Source organism: Neurospora crassa, linkage group V, assembly GCF_000182925.2.
Source record: "Neurospora crassa OR74A linkage group V, whole genome shotgun sequence".
Lineage (NCBI taxonomy): Eukaryota > Fungi > Ascomycota > Sordariomycetes > Sordariales > Sordariaceae > Neurospora > Neurospora crassa.
This window is the reverse complement of record NC_026505.1, coordinates 2,893,550-2,909,125: the sequence shown is the minus strand read 5'-3', so window position 1 is coordinate 2,909,125 and position 15,576 is coordinate 2,893,550. Positions and strand designations below refer to the sequence as shown.

General features: G+C 52.5%; 4 protein-coding genes across 4 annotated transcripts; 1 reads left to right on the top strand and 3 right to left on the bottom strand.

The window, feature by feature from the left end:
* Positions 1 to 15: 15 nt before the first annotated feature.
* On the bottom strand, positions 16 to 3,611 carry NCU01097 (hypothetical protein). Its single transcript, XM_956616.2, has 3 exons — positions 2,730 to 3,611; positions 1,139 to 2,658; positions 16 to 1,071 (listed from the first exon to the last, which is right to left on the bottom strand). Exons 1-3 carry the CDS (start codon positions 2,889 to 2,891, stop codon positions 300 to 302), a joined length of 2,454 nt encoding a protein of 817 aa, XP_961709.1. The 5' UTR covers positions 2,892 to 3,611; the 3' UTR covers positions 16 to 299.
* NCU01096 (hypothetical protein) lies at positions 3,607 to 4,227 on the top strand (the record flags this gene model as incomplete). Its single annotated transcript, XM_956615.1, has 3 exons — positions 3,607 to 3,621; positions 3,770 to 3,925; positions 4,048 to 4,227. The coding sequence occupies 3 exons, from the start codon at positions 3,607 to 3,609 to the stop codon at positions 4,225 to 4,227; spliced, it is 351 nt and encodes a 116-aa protein (XP_961708.1).
* A 4,828-nt stretch (positions 4,228 to 9,055) lies between these two features.
* Positions 9,056 to 11,417, bottom strand: NCU01095 (MFS drug transporter; the record flags this gene model as incomplete). Its single annotated transcript, XM_956614.2, has 4 exons — positions 10,256 to 11,417; positions 9,685 to 10,006; positions 9,457 to 9,599; positions 9,056 to 9,241 (listed from the first exon to the last, which is right to left on the bottom strand). The coding sequence occupies exons 1-4, from the start codon at positions 11,363 to 11,365 to the stop codon at positions 9,056 to 9,058; spliced, it is 1,761 nt and encodes a 586-aa protein (XP_961707.1). The 5' UTR covers positions 11,366 to 11,417.
* Positions 11,418 to 12,290: 873 nt separating this feature from the next.
* NCU01094 (isoamyl alcohol oxidase) lies at positions 12,291 to 14,571 on the bottom strand. Its single transcript, XM_956613.2, has 3 exons — positions 14,094 to 14,571; positions 13,627 to 14,032; positions 12,291 to 13,560 (listed from the first exon to the last, which is right to left on the bottom strand). The coding sequence occupies exons 1-3, from the start codon at positions 14,489 to 14,491 to the stop codon at positions 12,496 to 12,498; spliced, it is 1,869 nt and encodes a 622-aa protein (XP_961706.1). The 5' UTR covers positions 14,492 to 14,571; the 3' UTR covers positions 12,291 to 12,495.
* Between the last annotated feature and the right edge of the window lie 1,005 nt (positions 14,572 to 15,576).

The following is a 15,576-nucleotide window of genomic DNA, read 5'->3' as shown; positions in this document are numbered from 1 at the left end:
AAACACACAAAAGCTGTTCAAAATGCATAGTGCTATCTACATCCTCTGAGCCTAATATACACCCTGTTCGATTTGACAAAAGAAAAAAGGAAAAAAAGGAAAATACAACAAAATAAGTTCAAATCGCACACTGATGCCCCAACCCCACAGCACTTCAAAAATGGAGACACCAACACTAGTACTATGCAACAATCACAAACCGGCACGCCCCGATTAACCAGATGCTACAGTTCCAGCCCGCTAACATCAAATCATGTCCCTGACCAGCCCTTTCCACCATCGCCGCCGCCCCATTATGGTCAATATTGTGACATGTCGATGTACTCTGGCGCTGTCTGCCAACCGTGCGGGTCCTCGCTATCCAAGAACCTGCAGTCGCTCCCCAGGTTAACCTCACTAGTAGAGCAAGAGCCCAGACCCGATTCGTCAGTCGACTTTGTCAACCCCAGCTCTTTCGCCAATTTGCTCATGCCGCGCGATCCCAGGTGGCCCGTGTGATCCCAACGAAACGTCGCCGACGATGCTGGAATATCTTCCTCATCCACCGCTTTTTCCTTGACCACAGTCGCAACGCTGCTCTTCCCCTGGGCGCAAGCCGTGCCCGTCGGTCCCGCCTCGTCACCACCCCAAGGTCGGCAAAGTGCCGACAACAGTGAGTGCGACAACACAACCACGCGCTCCTTGGCATTCTTTGGCATGGTGAGAAGATACTCCGGATCTGGCTCCTCAAGCTGTTCCGGATCTACCAGTGGTGTACCTGCGCTGTTGTTCACTCCGGCAGCACCAGGGATGGGAGGGAAATCAGGAGGCATGGTCACCCAGTCTTCCGTCCTTTGCCTGGTCGTTTGGTTGTCATTACTTGGAAGAGCGGCTGTTAGGCTCTTGAAGATGGCAGATAGTCGCACGTGGAAGCGAAGAGCAACCGGGTCGATTCTTCCGCAAAACTCGAGCGTATCCAGACACAGCTGCGCGAGTTTGAGGTCCGGAGCCCACGAACTGACCGGGAAGCCATGAACTTGTTTCTGCGCAACCGAATGCAAGATGACGACGCATGAGGTATGGGATTGGAAGCTGATTCGCAGTGTATTAGTTGATGCGATCGAAAATTATGTTGGATGGTAATGACGTCAAAACTTACATGACCAACCAGCAGCGCTGAAAGATACCACGTTCACCGTGCAGCAAAGCAAGCAGACGGGCCGAGTGCTTCGCAGCAACGAGGCCCTGCGAAACGTGCTTCAGTAGCTTGCGGTCTTCTTCAGGAACAGACTCGCTAGGGACAATGACCTCCCTGCCATTAACAGTGGTCGTTTGAATAAGCCGAGCAGCAATCCATCGGTACAAGAGCTGCATGGCACCAAGATATAGCAGGTGGACGTGATAGATGGACCTTCGGACTGTGTCATCGAGACCAGGGTTGGCAAGGTTGGCCAACTGCACCTCGACCGGGAGCTTCTCATGCCATTTCTCGAGGTATTCATTAGCAACAACGGTAAGTCTGGGTAGATCCTGGAACTCGAGTTGCATGCGCAGGATTTCAGCCTTGAGAAGCGAAATCTTGGTCATCTCTCTCTGTACGGTTTCGGTCACTTGAAGGGGGTAATAAGGCTCAACGTCTGCAATGGGGACAAACTTCTGGAAGTCTGACCCAGTGCTGCCGGAAATGTAGCCCAAAGTGGATGAAAGCCAACTGGAGAAGAACATCAAGGTCCTCCAAGTCTTCCTGTAGTCGATCATGTGGTCGTTCTGTTCGTCGCGTAACAGAATGCTGGTATTCAAGCCGAATTGTCGAGACATGCTCATGCCAAGTTCAACCCAAGCAAGCGAAATGGTGGCCTTGTTCATGACATTGAAGAAAGCCAACATGGCGCAAACCTTGATGGCATCAAGTGATGATTCCTCGAGGACGTCCACGAAATACCGCCGGGCTACTTCATAAAAGATGTGTTCCGAGCCCTTCTCGAAATCATCAGGGTTGTACTGAATTCCAACGGCAGCGACTGAGCAAAGGCAGCATATCGCCATCTTTTGTGAATAGTTGGGTCGTCCATCGTAGCCAAAAACAATTGTGAAGAACCGATCCATGTCCTGCTGAGAGAAGACATGGAAGAGCTTGCCGCTCGAGCTGTAGAAACTGTTGAGAGCCGCACGGGTGGCGTCCGCATTGGGAAGGACGAAGCGAATTAGATACGCCGAATGATCGACACGCAGGCGCGCCGTGGCGCTCCCTGAATCTGAGACAAGCTGCATACCGCCTTCAGACGACTCGTCGCCAGATGGCGAGGCTGATTGTAAAGCACGCTTGATGATGTCGGTTGATACAGTCGGGACAGATGATGGTGATGTCCATGAGTCGGAAAGTGACCCGCCCATGCTGGGCGACGTCGAATCGTTGCGATGGAGTCCAGGAATATTGCGTTCGCCACTGTCGCTGGAAGCAGCCGATGAAAGCGAAACGATATCGTCAGCATTTCGAATACGCTGAAGCAATGCTTCAGCCTCTTCGGGTGACTTTTGCTGAAGGGCGGTCACCAATCTCTCCAATGCCTCTAGCCGTGATTTCATCGCCTCCTGGCGGGACTGGCCCTCCTCGCCTTCGTAGCCGCATGGCTTATTTTTGGTTTTGCAGCTAGTGCATCTGGGTCGAAGGCCATCGCACTATACAATGTGAAAATGACGAAAACATCAGCGTCTCAAGACAAAAAATCAGATCGGGAACTAGAATATACCTTGGCCTTGTATCGGCGGCACGTGTGACAAGCCTGTGTCACAGCCTTGACCCTTTTGGCGTGCTTCTCTCCATTAACACGGCCGGTGCCAGATGAAGTGCCCGATTTCGCAACCTTCAACGGCGCCGGTTGGATGGGCTTGTATTGCGTTGGTGGAGCCATCAGGACGGAGTTGTGTTGGCGAAGCAATTCGGAGCCACGGAACGGGACGGGAGCGAACGCGGCGCCGACAAAGTGCCTGGTGACGGAGCTATTGAAGATTGTAGGTACAGTCTAGGCCCGGCAGCATGGGAACACAGCGGATCCCGCTTTGTGTAGTGTATTTGTGATCCGGCCGGGTGTTCAGGGATCAGGGGTTCAGACTTTTGTTGTTCGGCCGGTCCAAAATTCGGAACCGGGATCGGCTTGCTGCAATTGAGATACACCGTCAATCTCGTAATAGCGCTCGAGTTTCGCGGCTCTGGTTCGGGCGTAGAACTGCGAAAATTTCGGGAAAAGCCTCAGTCGTGAAACCGGCGACAGGCACGGGTAAAGTAGCTGAGGTTGGTGGCGGTTGGCGGCGGTTGGGCGCTTGTTGACCGGCGGCCTTTTTTGTAAGAAGGAGGGGAATAGGGATGCTCAATCTTTTCCACGGTGGCGGCGGAGGATGATGGGACGTTGAAGGACAGGGAGAGTCATGAGAGAAGTGACGAAGGATACGATTGCTGCGTTGCAACTTTCGTTGCAACTTTCGCTTGTGGCCACCGCTTTCGACGAAACGGGACGAGGCGTGCCGTGACCGGGCCAACTTGGGTATAATGGACTATCCTACGGTAGATGCACTTTTGGTAGGAATGTCCATGCCAAGTCCAATTCTGACAGGAAAATGGAGGACAAAATGGCCAGACCGCAGGTATGATTGTCGACTCTGGTGTCCGGGGCGGCATTTGAAATCTCGGGCACCACAGGATTCTGTCCTCCGGACGGAGTGTGCCATGGGGACATGGCATACTGTGTACGCCGCAGACCACGCTATACAGTACCTGTAGCGTACTATGTAGAACTGCTCCCCGCTGTGCCTGCCCGAAATGCGGCTCGTGGATCGTTGGCAGAAGTGCCAGGAGGGCGGGACGGGATGTCTCTGCCCCTTGATCAGATGGGGAGTGATGCCCACGGTGACGGTACCGTCCGACACCTCAGCGGTGCCCACACACACAGTGTGTGTCGCCCACAGCTCCCCTCCTGTGGCACCCGTTTCGCCGTCCTAACGTCCCTAGCTCGCCAGCCCTTTGCTTAACCCCTTGCCGGCGACTATTATTGTCTCAATCGATTCCGTTAGGACGAGGAATGGAGAGACAGGCTCCGAGACAGCCGCGAAAATGAGATGCAGAGGGTCAATGCAGGCCATGACTTGACTCCGAATGCGATTGTCGCTTATTGGGCCGGGACTTGTAGAAGTTGCATCGAGGGGCCGCTGGAAGAGGCGCCACAAGGTACCGAGCCGTTTGCCATGAGCTGATCCAGTCCAGTTCCTCTTGGAACGGCGTTCGGGTAGTGTAGAAGCCGCCAATGGGGCGGAGCCGTAGGGAGACAGAGTGCAACGGGTTGGACACCCGGCAGACCGATCCTTGTCCGGCATCGCATGCATTCTGCAGTGGACTCCTTTTCACGTTCGCTTTTACTTTTTACTTTTTTTTGTTTCGAGGTGCGTTTCGCGGTGTTTTTTTTTTTTTCAGCTTCGAAGCTCGCCGACGTCGAGCGATCCGCAAATCCGGGGCTGCCTGTTTGGTCGAGCTGCAGCCAAACTGGCCATGGTCAGCGGAGACAACAAGAAAGAAGTTGGCGGTTGGCTCGCCATGATTGGGCATTGCCGTGGTAGAAATGGGGAAGACAGGACACCGGATGGAGACGCAGGGGGGAGAGGTATGGGGACGGATGGGGCTGATGGATATGATGGGCAAAAACATGGGAAAGTTCCTGATCATTGCTGTCACATCGCGTTTCCACTCCACTGTTGGGGGTGTCGATTATTACGCTTAGAACCCACTTTTTTCTACCTCAAGGTAAACATTCTATTGGCTTTGCTCGTCTTTTCTGGTCCGTGCCATCGTCTTCTCTTGGCGCCAAGTTTTGAAGGTTTCTTCTCGTTTTTGACGAGGAAGAAAAGATATCTTTACGAAAAGTTACCGCAGCGAAATGCTGATTGAACCAGTGGACGCAGCGCGCCCAGTAGCCGGCTTTTTGGTGTGAAAAGCTTCATATCGGGTTGTGTTGAGGTCGATGCAGCGGTTGAAAGAAGTTGAAGCCGAAAAAAGTGGGTTCTAAGCGTAATAAGCGTTTCCCTGTTGGGGACCCGACACTGGGGTGTCCCTGAATTTCTGATTAACAATCGTGGACATTCCTCACAACCGCTATCCAGGGCCTTGGTTTTTCTTGGTGGCTTCTGCCGTCGCCGGTGTAGCGTTCCAATTGAGAACAGTGATCGTGATCGAGTACATACTCACGAAGCAGCAAAGGTCGACAAGTCGTGCGTGCGCAACAGGCCGTTCTAGCCCTTAGTGCGGGGGGATCGAGAGAAGAGTCCTGGAAGGCTTCTGGCGGTTCTGGCGTCTAGACATACCGACTGTCAATTACCCTTGACGACGCGGCTGTCTCGAATGCGTCGCACTTGGTGCAACAAAGGCGGTCAAAGTGTCAAATAACGGGGAGTGGAGGGTCACCGAAAGAGGTTGAGACGGGATGTGGTCGGACGAATCGTCGAACAACGGAACGACTTCTCCTGTGCGCCCTTGGCAGAACTGAGCCAGCGAACACAACAAACCAAACCGAATCGAACCGTCCACGCACCGGCAGCAACTGGAACCGACGAGGGACGAACAAAAAAAGGAAAAAGGGAAAAAAAAGAAGAAAAAAATAAAGGGTTGCCAGGCACGAGCCAGTGGCAGCGATGTGTTTCTCCATTTTTGCTGTTCGACGCTTGCCAGAGGGGACGGACAGCTGGACCCACTCAAAGGCTTTCCCAGCGGTACATCTTGGATCTTTGGCAGCTGGCGGACTGAAAGGCGGGAAGTGTCAAGCTTCTGTTCCTGCCCTGGATGATGCCCACGCTTCCAAGATGCATGGGTCGGGTGTCTCCAAAAACCCCAACCCTGGGACGATGAGACGTCAAACTTGACCTCGGCTGGAACTAAGCCTTTTCGACGACACTCGGCGCCGAGATTACCATCACATTTGCTTGGGTTTAGAAAATGGCCTCAACAAATTCTACAGTGTCGAAATTATGCGCAGGAAGAACGCCGGTGCAAAACGGTCGGGAAATGCTCGACATCCATTTTCCCCTAGCCTCAATGGACCACAGTGCCTGAAGGGAACGACGGCGACAAGTACATGTCTACCTCTTGGGCAAGGAAAAGGACCCTGAGTCCTGCCGCCATGTCGAGGCAATACTCTCGGGCCGTCTTGTCCAGCGCAATTGGTATGCCGCTGGAGGAGCCTGGCTTGCCTGGGCAGTGGGCGTCGACAGCAGTGCCCCGTTCATCCACCTTGCGGTCCCAGATCTTCGCGTTGATTCGCACCCGTCCCGTTCTCCTCGCGCCCATCAAGATACCCAAGCTGTCTAAAAAAGCATCTGCCATTCAAGACCCTGCCTCCCTCGCTTGTGTTGATATCGGATGTAGCAAAACAAAAAGAGGCAAAAATTCGCTGAGAGTGGAACAGGTCAACTCCGAGGTTTCCACCTTGCCAGCAGACGCAAAGCTGCATCTACGCCTGATTGACACACAATATTGTGGTTCGAAAGGTGGAGGGAGAAACAGCACTGACAGTCGTTGGCCCCGGAAACGCCATATGTCCCCAACCCCCCGCACAGCCGAATCAACTCGGCAAGTCACCATCGAGACCCCTCCTCATTGCCATTCCCGTGACCGCCAGAGTTCCCTGATGCTCGGGGGCCCAACTAGGTATCCAGGACTCCAGCTCTTCGCCCTCCTGCCTTTGTTGGCAGGTGGCATGTTCAAAACATGCAGCAGATGAGGTAGAGGTAGGTAGAATACGATATCTCAGGTGACTTTGAAGACTGGTTCATCAGTCATCACAGTCATGAACTCTTGATCTTTCGTCTCATTGTCGAGTCGGAGTCGAACCGGAACAGCAGTCATCATGTCTCGATGGGTAGTTCGCATGTAGTTCCCAGACAGTTCATGGCCAAGGTCGCAGTGTCACAAAAGGGCGGGCGGGTTTCCCTCGCCCGTGCCCGCTAGGCTACGAGCCAGAGCGTTGCAATCGCTGTCAGTAAATCCCGTCTCTAGTTCATCCAGTCTGCAGTCATTGACTCGCCACTCTTGCTTCACGTATCCTCCTAGCTTCAACCAACGATATTGCTTACTAATTGAATTCATATATCGATTCATGAGCCGATACGGAACGTACAGTGTGTGTTGTGCGTGTCTCACAGGTCTCAAGCCTAATGTCCCGCTCAACCGAGAGAAACGGTGTGATGGGATTGCTGCGTGGCCAGACGGAGGTTGGGAGTAAGGGAAATTTGAGAACCTGGTCAGTTTCATTGGTCATGCAGGTCCGCCGAAAGTTCCGGGGGCCACGCAGTCCCAGAAGTTTTTCTTGTTCGTGTCAGACTCTTCATTGATGCTATACACACCGTCCAGTAGCGTGGCATGCAAGCTTATGCCAACTCAAAGAACTGTGAGTGGCAAGTGTCGTGGCTTCGTGTCTCTAAGCTGGTTGGCGGCCGGAAGTTCATGATATCGATGATAGTCCGTGATAGTCGGTGATGAGTCAGGAGAAAAAGTGAACATCAATGAAGGTCCAGACATACACATCTCCATCTCACAGGCCAGGCATTTCTGGCTCTTTGAGAATGGAAAAGATTTGACGATGAAGAAAGCTTCACAACGATTCCAGTGGCTATGCACGGCGACAGGCTGAGATTAGTTTTTCAAAGGGGTCAAAATACGTACGAATATCCACAATCCTCCACGAGCCCACTCGAGATTCCACTGTCCCTGCTCGTTCCGGTCGACCACCGTTGTTGAACGGACCAACAACTGGTGTTACTTATCTTGTCTTATTACTTGGGTGAAATGAGTCATGAACTTTAGGCTTGAAGCCTAAGAAAATTCTTCATTCAATCTTCGACAACGAATAGCCGAGGCAAGACAGGCTGTTTGAGGATATGGCAAGCACATTCAAATCTGTCTGGTGGCTTGTGTGACCTTATCGCCCAAGGCCAATCATCGTCCTACTATCGACATATGCGTCTTCGACAACGTTTGGAAAGCAATTTTATTGCCCAATCATGAACTCTCCGAGATGAATTAGGGTTGAGCTTGGACACAAAAAGCTGGGGAGGGAAAGGGGAGCGTCCCACGTACCATATGGGTGGATAAGGGGAGAATTTTTATGACACTGATACTGGACAGCACTTTACCGAGAAAGGAATATGCTAGCGAGCCGAGCAACTTCGGCGGCAACTCGGGTTCAAGGTGGATGGTGGCCTCAGGATGCGAATCTCCTTTTTTCGGCGCGTTGAGCAGATATGATCATCCTGAGAGGTCATGGTCTCCAGGTTGCGACGAGAGGGCAACAAGGTGATGTCCTTAGCCATGCTGTAGGACAGAGAATTAAAAGGATCACTCCATGTTCATTGGTTTGGGAGTGTGATGAAAGACATCGCCGAGTGACGGCTGATCAAAGGCGTGCTTGAGGTGTTCCCGAGAGTCTGACCTGTGAACATGATAATGAGAAGTTATATGATTTAGTAACGCTGCCTATGGGGTTTCTTGCACCATCATTCCATTGTTCAGTGCCACATCGCGAGACAACTACACATACGGTAGGTCCTACACTTCGGGGTTTTCACCTTCTTTTCCTGATCATCCACCTTGCCCGTTGCGGACTTCCCGGGACGGACTTCAACTCGCACTTTTGGAAATCGCCGACATCAACTGCACGCCAAGTTTGTGAATGATACCCCGGTGGGCCTTACTACTGCCGGTTATTGCCGGGACTTCCCAGCGATATTCAACAGCCCCTATCCCTACCCTTAGTGTACTACCTAAGCTTAACCCGACGGCGACAACAACACAACTTCAAGTGCCGCGCCCTCCCGTCCAAACCTCTTTTCCTCTTCTGCCTCTCGTCCCCAGTTCGTTGCCCGCCACCAACTCAATACCACCAAACCTACCCATGGTAGCTCAAGCACTCCCCATGGTCAAGATGAAGGAAGACAAGACTTCTTCACCTCGCCCAACAGTCGACTAGGCGTGTTTTTTTCTTTCTTTCTTTTTTCTTCTGTTTCTTATTTTCTTTCCGAAGTGCGACTCCGTAGTACGCTACGTGGTACTGCGAAGTCCCCGTGCCCTCACAAGCAGCGCCGCGCTGACAGCTGCAGCAGCCACAGCCGTCGACGTGGCAAACGAAAGTCGCAGTCCTTCGTAGTAGACCTCGCGAGCCTTGAGCTGAATATCTGGGGGAAGGTTCTTGATAACCGAGAATGAGTGGCGGATATCATCAACGACCTAAACTGGTGTGAGCTTCAACGAAAACAACCTCAAGACAACCGCAACAAGACAGAACATGAGCACAACGCAATGAAGAAACCCCTAAGCTGCTGTGGACCAGGGCATATGCCAAGGGCAGGGCCCTGGTCCTGAGAGCGGGGAGGCCCGGGACCACAACAGCGCTCGGGAAAACAGGAGCGGGAAAAACAGCTGCAAAGTAAAAGGGATGTTACTCTCCATTTATCTGGTATCTCGCCCAAAGCGCCGGGAAGCCGGACGCTGAGCGTGGTTTGCACAATGGCAGAGGTGATGGCGACGCCGTAGACGGTGCCGAGAGACCGAATGAGGTAGACGGTCGAGGCAGTCACGGCGTGGTCTGTTTATGTGTATCATCTAGATTAGTCAATGGCGACATCAATCATAGGTAAGTGACTGGAAACGAAGCCAAAGATTAAACGTACCGGCATGATCGAAGGTGGCCAGCGAGGTAAACAAGATGCCCGGATACACAATTCCCTGGCCGAGGTTGGCTGGGAAAATGTAAACAAGATATTTCCATCTGGACTCCTCGAAAGCAAGAGAGGTAACCAAGGCGTTGCCAAAGACCATCAATAAGGTTCCAGTACGGACAAGAGGGATAAGCTTTCCCCAGCGAGACATGACAATGCCGGCAATGAGGCCACCAATGGGCGTGGCCAGCGATGGGATAGCGAGTCGGGCACCGGCGGTGGTGGCGGAGTCGAGGAGGACGACTTGGAAGAACAGAGGAAGATTGAAAAGGTACTGAAGGAAGGAACTTGTCAGTCAGCTGATCAACATGTCGGGAAGAAGGGACATGGAAGAACGACTCGAAGCAGAAATAACCGACTACACTGCACTCGAAGTAAGACCAAGCCAACTGAAGTTGACTCATCAGGAGTAAGTATGAAACTCTCCAGGCAGGTGCAACGCCAAGAGGGAGCGACAACAATCGAACTCTGAGCAGGAGCAACCAGGTCGAAGCAGAAGCAACTTAAAGAAGGAACAACTCACCGCATAAGCACTCAACCCAGCGCACGCATTTGCAAACTGCGTCAGCAGCGGCAAACTTCCCTTCAACAGCCTCAACGGAATAACCGGAATCGCCGTCGTCCTCGCCTCCACCACCAAGAACAACACCAACATCGCTGTGCTGCCCACCAACGACGCAACAACCCATGGGCTACTCCAAGGCAACATATTGCCACCCAGGCTTAGTCCAACAAGCTGGATCGAAATGGCCGTGACCAACAAGAAAGCCCCAGTAAAGTCCACCTTTCTCCAAATGAGTCCCCAAGTCCTCTCGTTCCCTTCTCCCAGTACCCCATTTACGGGATTCTTAATGACCATCCACCCAGCCGCCAGCGCAAACGCCGACACGGGCACCTGCAACAAGAAGCACCAACGCCAACCAATCCCGTCCGCCACGCTGCCCCCAAAGCTCGCGCCGCATATGGCGCCGAACCCAAACATGCCGTTCTGAAGCGCTTGGTACATCCCCCGCCGGCGAAAGGGAATCATATCCGAGTTGACGACGGTGGCCATGGTCATTAGCCCGCCGCCGCCGAAGCCAGTAAGGGCGCGGGCGACGATGACCCAGATCATGCCGTTCTTGGTAGAAGATTTTACGAGCCCGCACCACAAACAGCCCAGCGCAAAGGTTACAGTACTGATAAAGAAACAGACGCGGCGCCCAAAGATGTCGGACACGCGCCCGTAGAGCGGCTGGAACGCGGTGCTGGTGACCAGGTAGGCTGTGGTCAGCCACGAAGCGGTGTTGGCGGCGCCGAATTCGGCGGAGATGATGGAGTAGACGGCGGCGGTGATGGTGCCATCGAAGCCGTAGAGGAAGACATTTGACATGAGGGCAATTTGGATAAAGACAAAGCGAGGGGGAGGGGTCCAGGCATTGTCGTCCGAAGAGAGGTGGCCAGGGGGTAGAGACGCCGAAGAGTTGGAGCTTGAGCTGGCTAGAGGCGTGAGGAGGGGTTGATACTCGTTAGTAACGGTAGCAGCGGCGGCGTCATGCTCGGGGCCATGAAGTACACCGGGCGAAATGGTGGTGTTGAGGAGATGGCGGTCGGGTTGGACAACCTGACGGTCCTGGATGGTTTGGTAGGTCATGTTGCTCTGTGGAGGCTGATTTTCCAAGAAACAACATAGAGATGGTATGCAGCGTGCTTCAAGTCAATGTATACACAGAATGACCTCAGGGAATAAAGAAGTGGCATCAATGGAGGCACAGATCATACAAAATATATTCATTGTAGATCCGATGTCGCGGCGTCAACCATTGCGCGGATTGTCTCTCTTAGCACGCAAACGGCCTAGGTGCATACTACCCAACCCATATCGCGCAGATCTCTTATCACTTTGCCAGGACGAAGCTTTCGAGAGGGTAGACGCGACTCAAAACTGTCAATATGACCCCGCCGACGTTTGATGGCTTCCTTTCTTGTTTGTCATAGTTCAAGCACCACAAAAAGAATAATAATAATAAAAAAATCTAAGAAAAAAACAAAAAGAAAAACGAGAGAAGGGATGGCGCAATCGCTGTCAAGATGATGTGCTTATGCAACAACAGAGTGCCGGAGCTAGCCTTATGATCTACGCCGCTACTTAACGAAAATAGGACAGATTACAAAGCAATGATCGAATTATAGCGCGCTGCCAGGACTTGAGAAAATGATGCTTGGGATGTTCTTGTAACTAGGTATACAATACACTTCAAGACAATTAACCATCTCGAGGATAGTCCTAAACATCTCTAAGACCAGAACATCTTATTTGGGTAGAATCGCCTCCTTCAAAAATGGTCTTGAAAAGAATTCCTCAATCGAGATATGGATATGGGAAAATATATTTCAGAAAATGATCATCGAGAAGGTTGTTTTGCTGAGGAAGAATGTCCTTAGACATTACTTAATATTTCTGTTAGGAATTGATCTATGGATCAGTTTCAATGCAGAATTATACCCCCTGTTGGAGAATTTTACAATTACTGGACCATCCTGGAGATCCTTTCCTACAATCCAGGTGGCGCGCCTGTAAATTAGAACTAACGATGAGAATTATACGCAAAGACTCTTACCTCAAAGATGTAGTCAAAGCATCTACCTTGTTACCAAAGGCCCACCGCCGCCCGAACGAAATAAAAGTATGAGCTCTCCAACAAAAGAACAACGATGGACGCTAAACAAAAATGGTATCTGTGAACCAAGACTAAGAACAGACGATATCAACCAGAACCTGCCTCAAACCTTCTTGCAAAGCCTGGTACCATACTCAATCTGCTCCCACTTCTCCGTACCGGGGGTGGAAACAGAGTAGAACACCCCACTAGGATCCCACTTCTGTCTGAGTTGGAGTAGCTTAGGGTAATTGTCGCCCCAGAAGGCAGTCTGCCATTTAGGCTGGAAGGGATCAGCCTCGTTGATGTAGGCAGCACCGTTGGGACCAGCAGCCCTGAGACCGCCATCGATAACGTCAGTCAGAACACGCTGAGCGGCCTCCTTCTCCGCAAGGGGTGCGTTGCCGGAGAGGGGAAGGATGGTGATGAGTTTGTCGCTGACGTTCCTGAAGCGGAGGTTGATGGCGCTGTCGGCCCACTGATTCTGGGGAAGACCGTGGCCGCCGTTCCACATGTGGCCGACGAGTAGGGCGCCGTTGTTGAGAACATTCTTGAAGGCGTCGATGATGCCGGCATTGTTTTTGGCGACATCGGTCTTGCTGAAGGCCCAGCCGCCGGTCAGGGCAGAGTCACCGGCAACCTCGGACTCAAACAGGGCGTTGTAAAGCTCGTAGAAAGTGCTGTAGGTCGTGGTGGTCTTGTCGAAGGAGAGCCCCATAGCGTTCCAGTCGTCAAAAAGAGGCTGGAGGACGGCCTCGAGCTGGGCGGCAGTCTTGTTAACACCGACGACGGGCTGGACGCGGAAGCTTAGGCCAGGGTATAACTCGTAGTAGATGTACAGGCCGTTGTCGACGAAGTGGTTGGAGTAGCTGTGGAATTTGGCGATGGCATTCCACCAGAGGGTGTCGTTGTTGTTGACATTGGCAGGGCCGAGGGCAAAGGTAGCGCCGGAGCTGGAGTAATCGTCAAAGGTCTTGTAGGTGGCCTGAACAATGACACCGAACGCAGAAGGGCCACCGCCCCTAAGAGCCCAGAAGAGGTCGGGGTTGGTCTTGGCGTTGGCAGTCCGTAGAACACCGTCAGCAGTAATGACCCGAAACTCGAGAGCGGTATCGGCAAGGAAGCCGTAGAAGTTGGTCAGGGGACCATGCCCACCACCTTGGACGAGACCACCAGCAACACCGACAGTCTACAATGTCCACGTTAGTTTAGTGTTTGAACTGGTACGTAAGGTATATACTGGGCTCCAACTTACAGCGCACTCTCCGGTAACCATGATCTTGGGGGGGTTGAGAGAGTGAAGCTTGCTGAGAGCCTCAAAAGCCTGAACACCGGCGCCGACAGTGATGGCAGAGCCAGTGTAGTTGCAGGCACCCCTGTAGCTGCTGGTCAGGCTGATATCTTTAAAGCCGTGAGTGTTGATGACGAGGGCACCCCATCCGACCGATCTGCCAAGGAAGTCATGGCCAGTGTTGCGTATGATCAAGCGCAGGTTGTTGTTCTTGGCGAAGAGAATACCAGCCTGGATATGGGCGATGGTCTTAGCTTTGATGTAGATCGTAGGGAAGTAGCCGCCAGTGCAAGAATCAGTAGGGTTGGTGGTAGGCCGGCACGTGTCGTTAGTGAAATAGGTCCACAGGCCAGCAGTGGGAAGGTCGATCCTGGTGTTGTTGTGGTTGTCAATTCACAATCCTGTCGCCCCAGAAATAGGAGCGTACTTACTGCCACTGCTCGCTGGCATAGTTCGCGTGAACGTCGGCGCACTGAGCCGCATTGTAGGTGCTGATGTTGCCGAGAAGGCCTTGGAAGGTGTTGTAGCAAGACGCAGCCGGAGGAATGCTGATTTGCAAGTTGCCTCCAGCAGTTGCGTTCAACAAGTTCCACTGGAGAGTACTGGGCCAGCATGGGTCACCGGGATAGCATTTGCATGCATAATTAGCTCCATTCCACCTCCTGTAGGTCCAGTCGGAGATGGACGCGACACTGAAGCTGTCTGCGGAGGAATCTCCAGAGATATCGGCGGTAGTCTCATTCCAGGTATCAGTGTCTGTAGGCGCAGCAGCCGCTTGTTGTGTAAGCAGCAGGGCGTTCGAAACGAGACTGGCGATGGTGGCCCTCATTGTAGTTGATGTCGGAATCCGGAACCAGAACTAAGGATGACGAAGTGGGACGAGGTGGAATTCCCATCGTTGGCGGTGTGGAAGGGTCTAATAAGGGGAGACGGGCAGATACTAGATCTATGATGGGAATAGTCGTGGGCACCGACTGAATGGTATGTAGCACTATCATCAACGTGGTTCGCTCTAGCCGTGACAGTCGATGGCCTTGATTCGCCAAGACGTGGCCCTGGCATATATCCTCCGAGCTCCTGCAGCCATGATGTGGCGATGTGACCGGAAGACATGGCAATAATATCCAAAATAGATTAAATCCTCATGCCTTTCCCGGAAGGAAGGGGAGGGACGAGCTTCTGGAATTGGACCGACCCAGAACCAGACCCCGAAGCAGGCCAGGAGCAGGCGAGAGCGCAGATTAGACGAGCAATCGACGCTGGTTTAAGCCGATGATACTGAGGCACAATTTTTGGACAGATCCATGAGGTTGGAGACGGGATTCTGGATGCCACTCGCTAGGACATCACTTGCTTGAAGAGGAGGGAATATTGGAGATGTCCGCGCTGGTAAGAAGCGTCAATCAGCTCGCTTGATTACTTGGTCAACAATAGTTTGTTGCAGTCGGCTATATGCACTTTGGCGGCTGGTGTGAATATCTACCAGCCCGTGCTGTTCGGTAAGGTATCCAGTGATCAGTTGTTGTTTGACTGAGTGCGAACGTGGCGAGATGGAGACCACTAACAAGCAGAGCAGACGGGAAGGGAAAAGGTACCATTATCGTTGGCGCACTAAGTGCGAGGCAATGCAACTCTTATCAGGTCGATTAAGTTCTTGGCCTCTGGATTGGAACTTGGGGATGCTTTCGTCTAGAGAGGGTTGGCCGAGATCGAGGGCGCCATGGGCTTCTATGGGGGGTGGCTGTCAGGGTTGCTGTCAAGCGAGTTCTTTCGTGTATGGCGCTGTCCATCAAGTATGTCATCGTTGCCATGGGCGTAGTTTGGTGTCAGAAGCAAAAGTAACGGCGATAGCTTCATGCGTTATTGGCTTGATCGGTTTTCACCCGTGTGACGTATCGAGGTCGATGGTCGGAT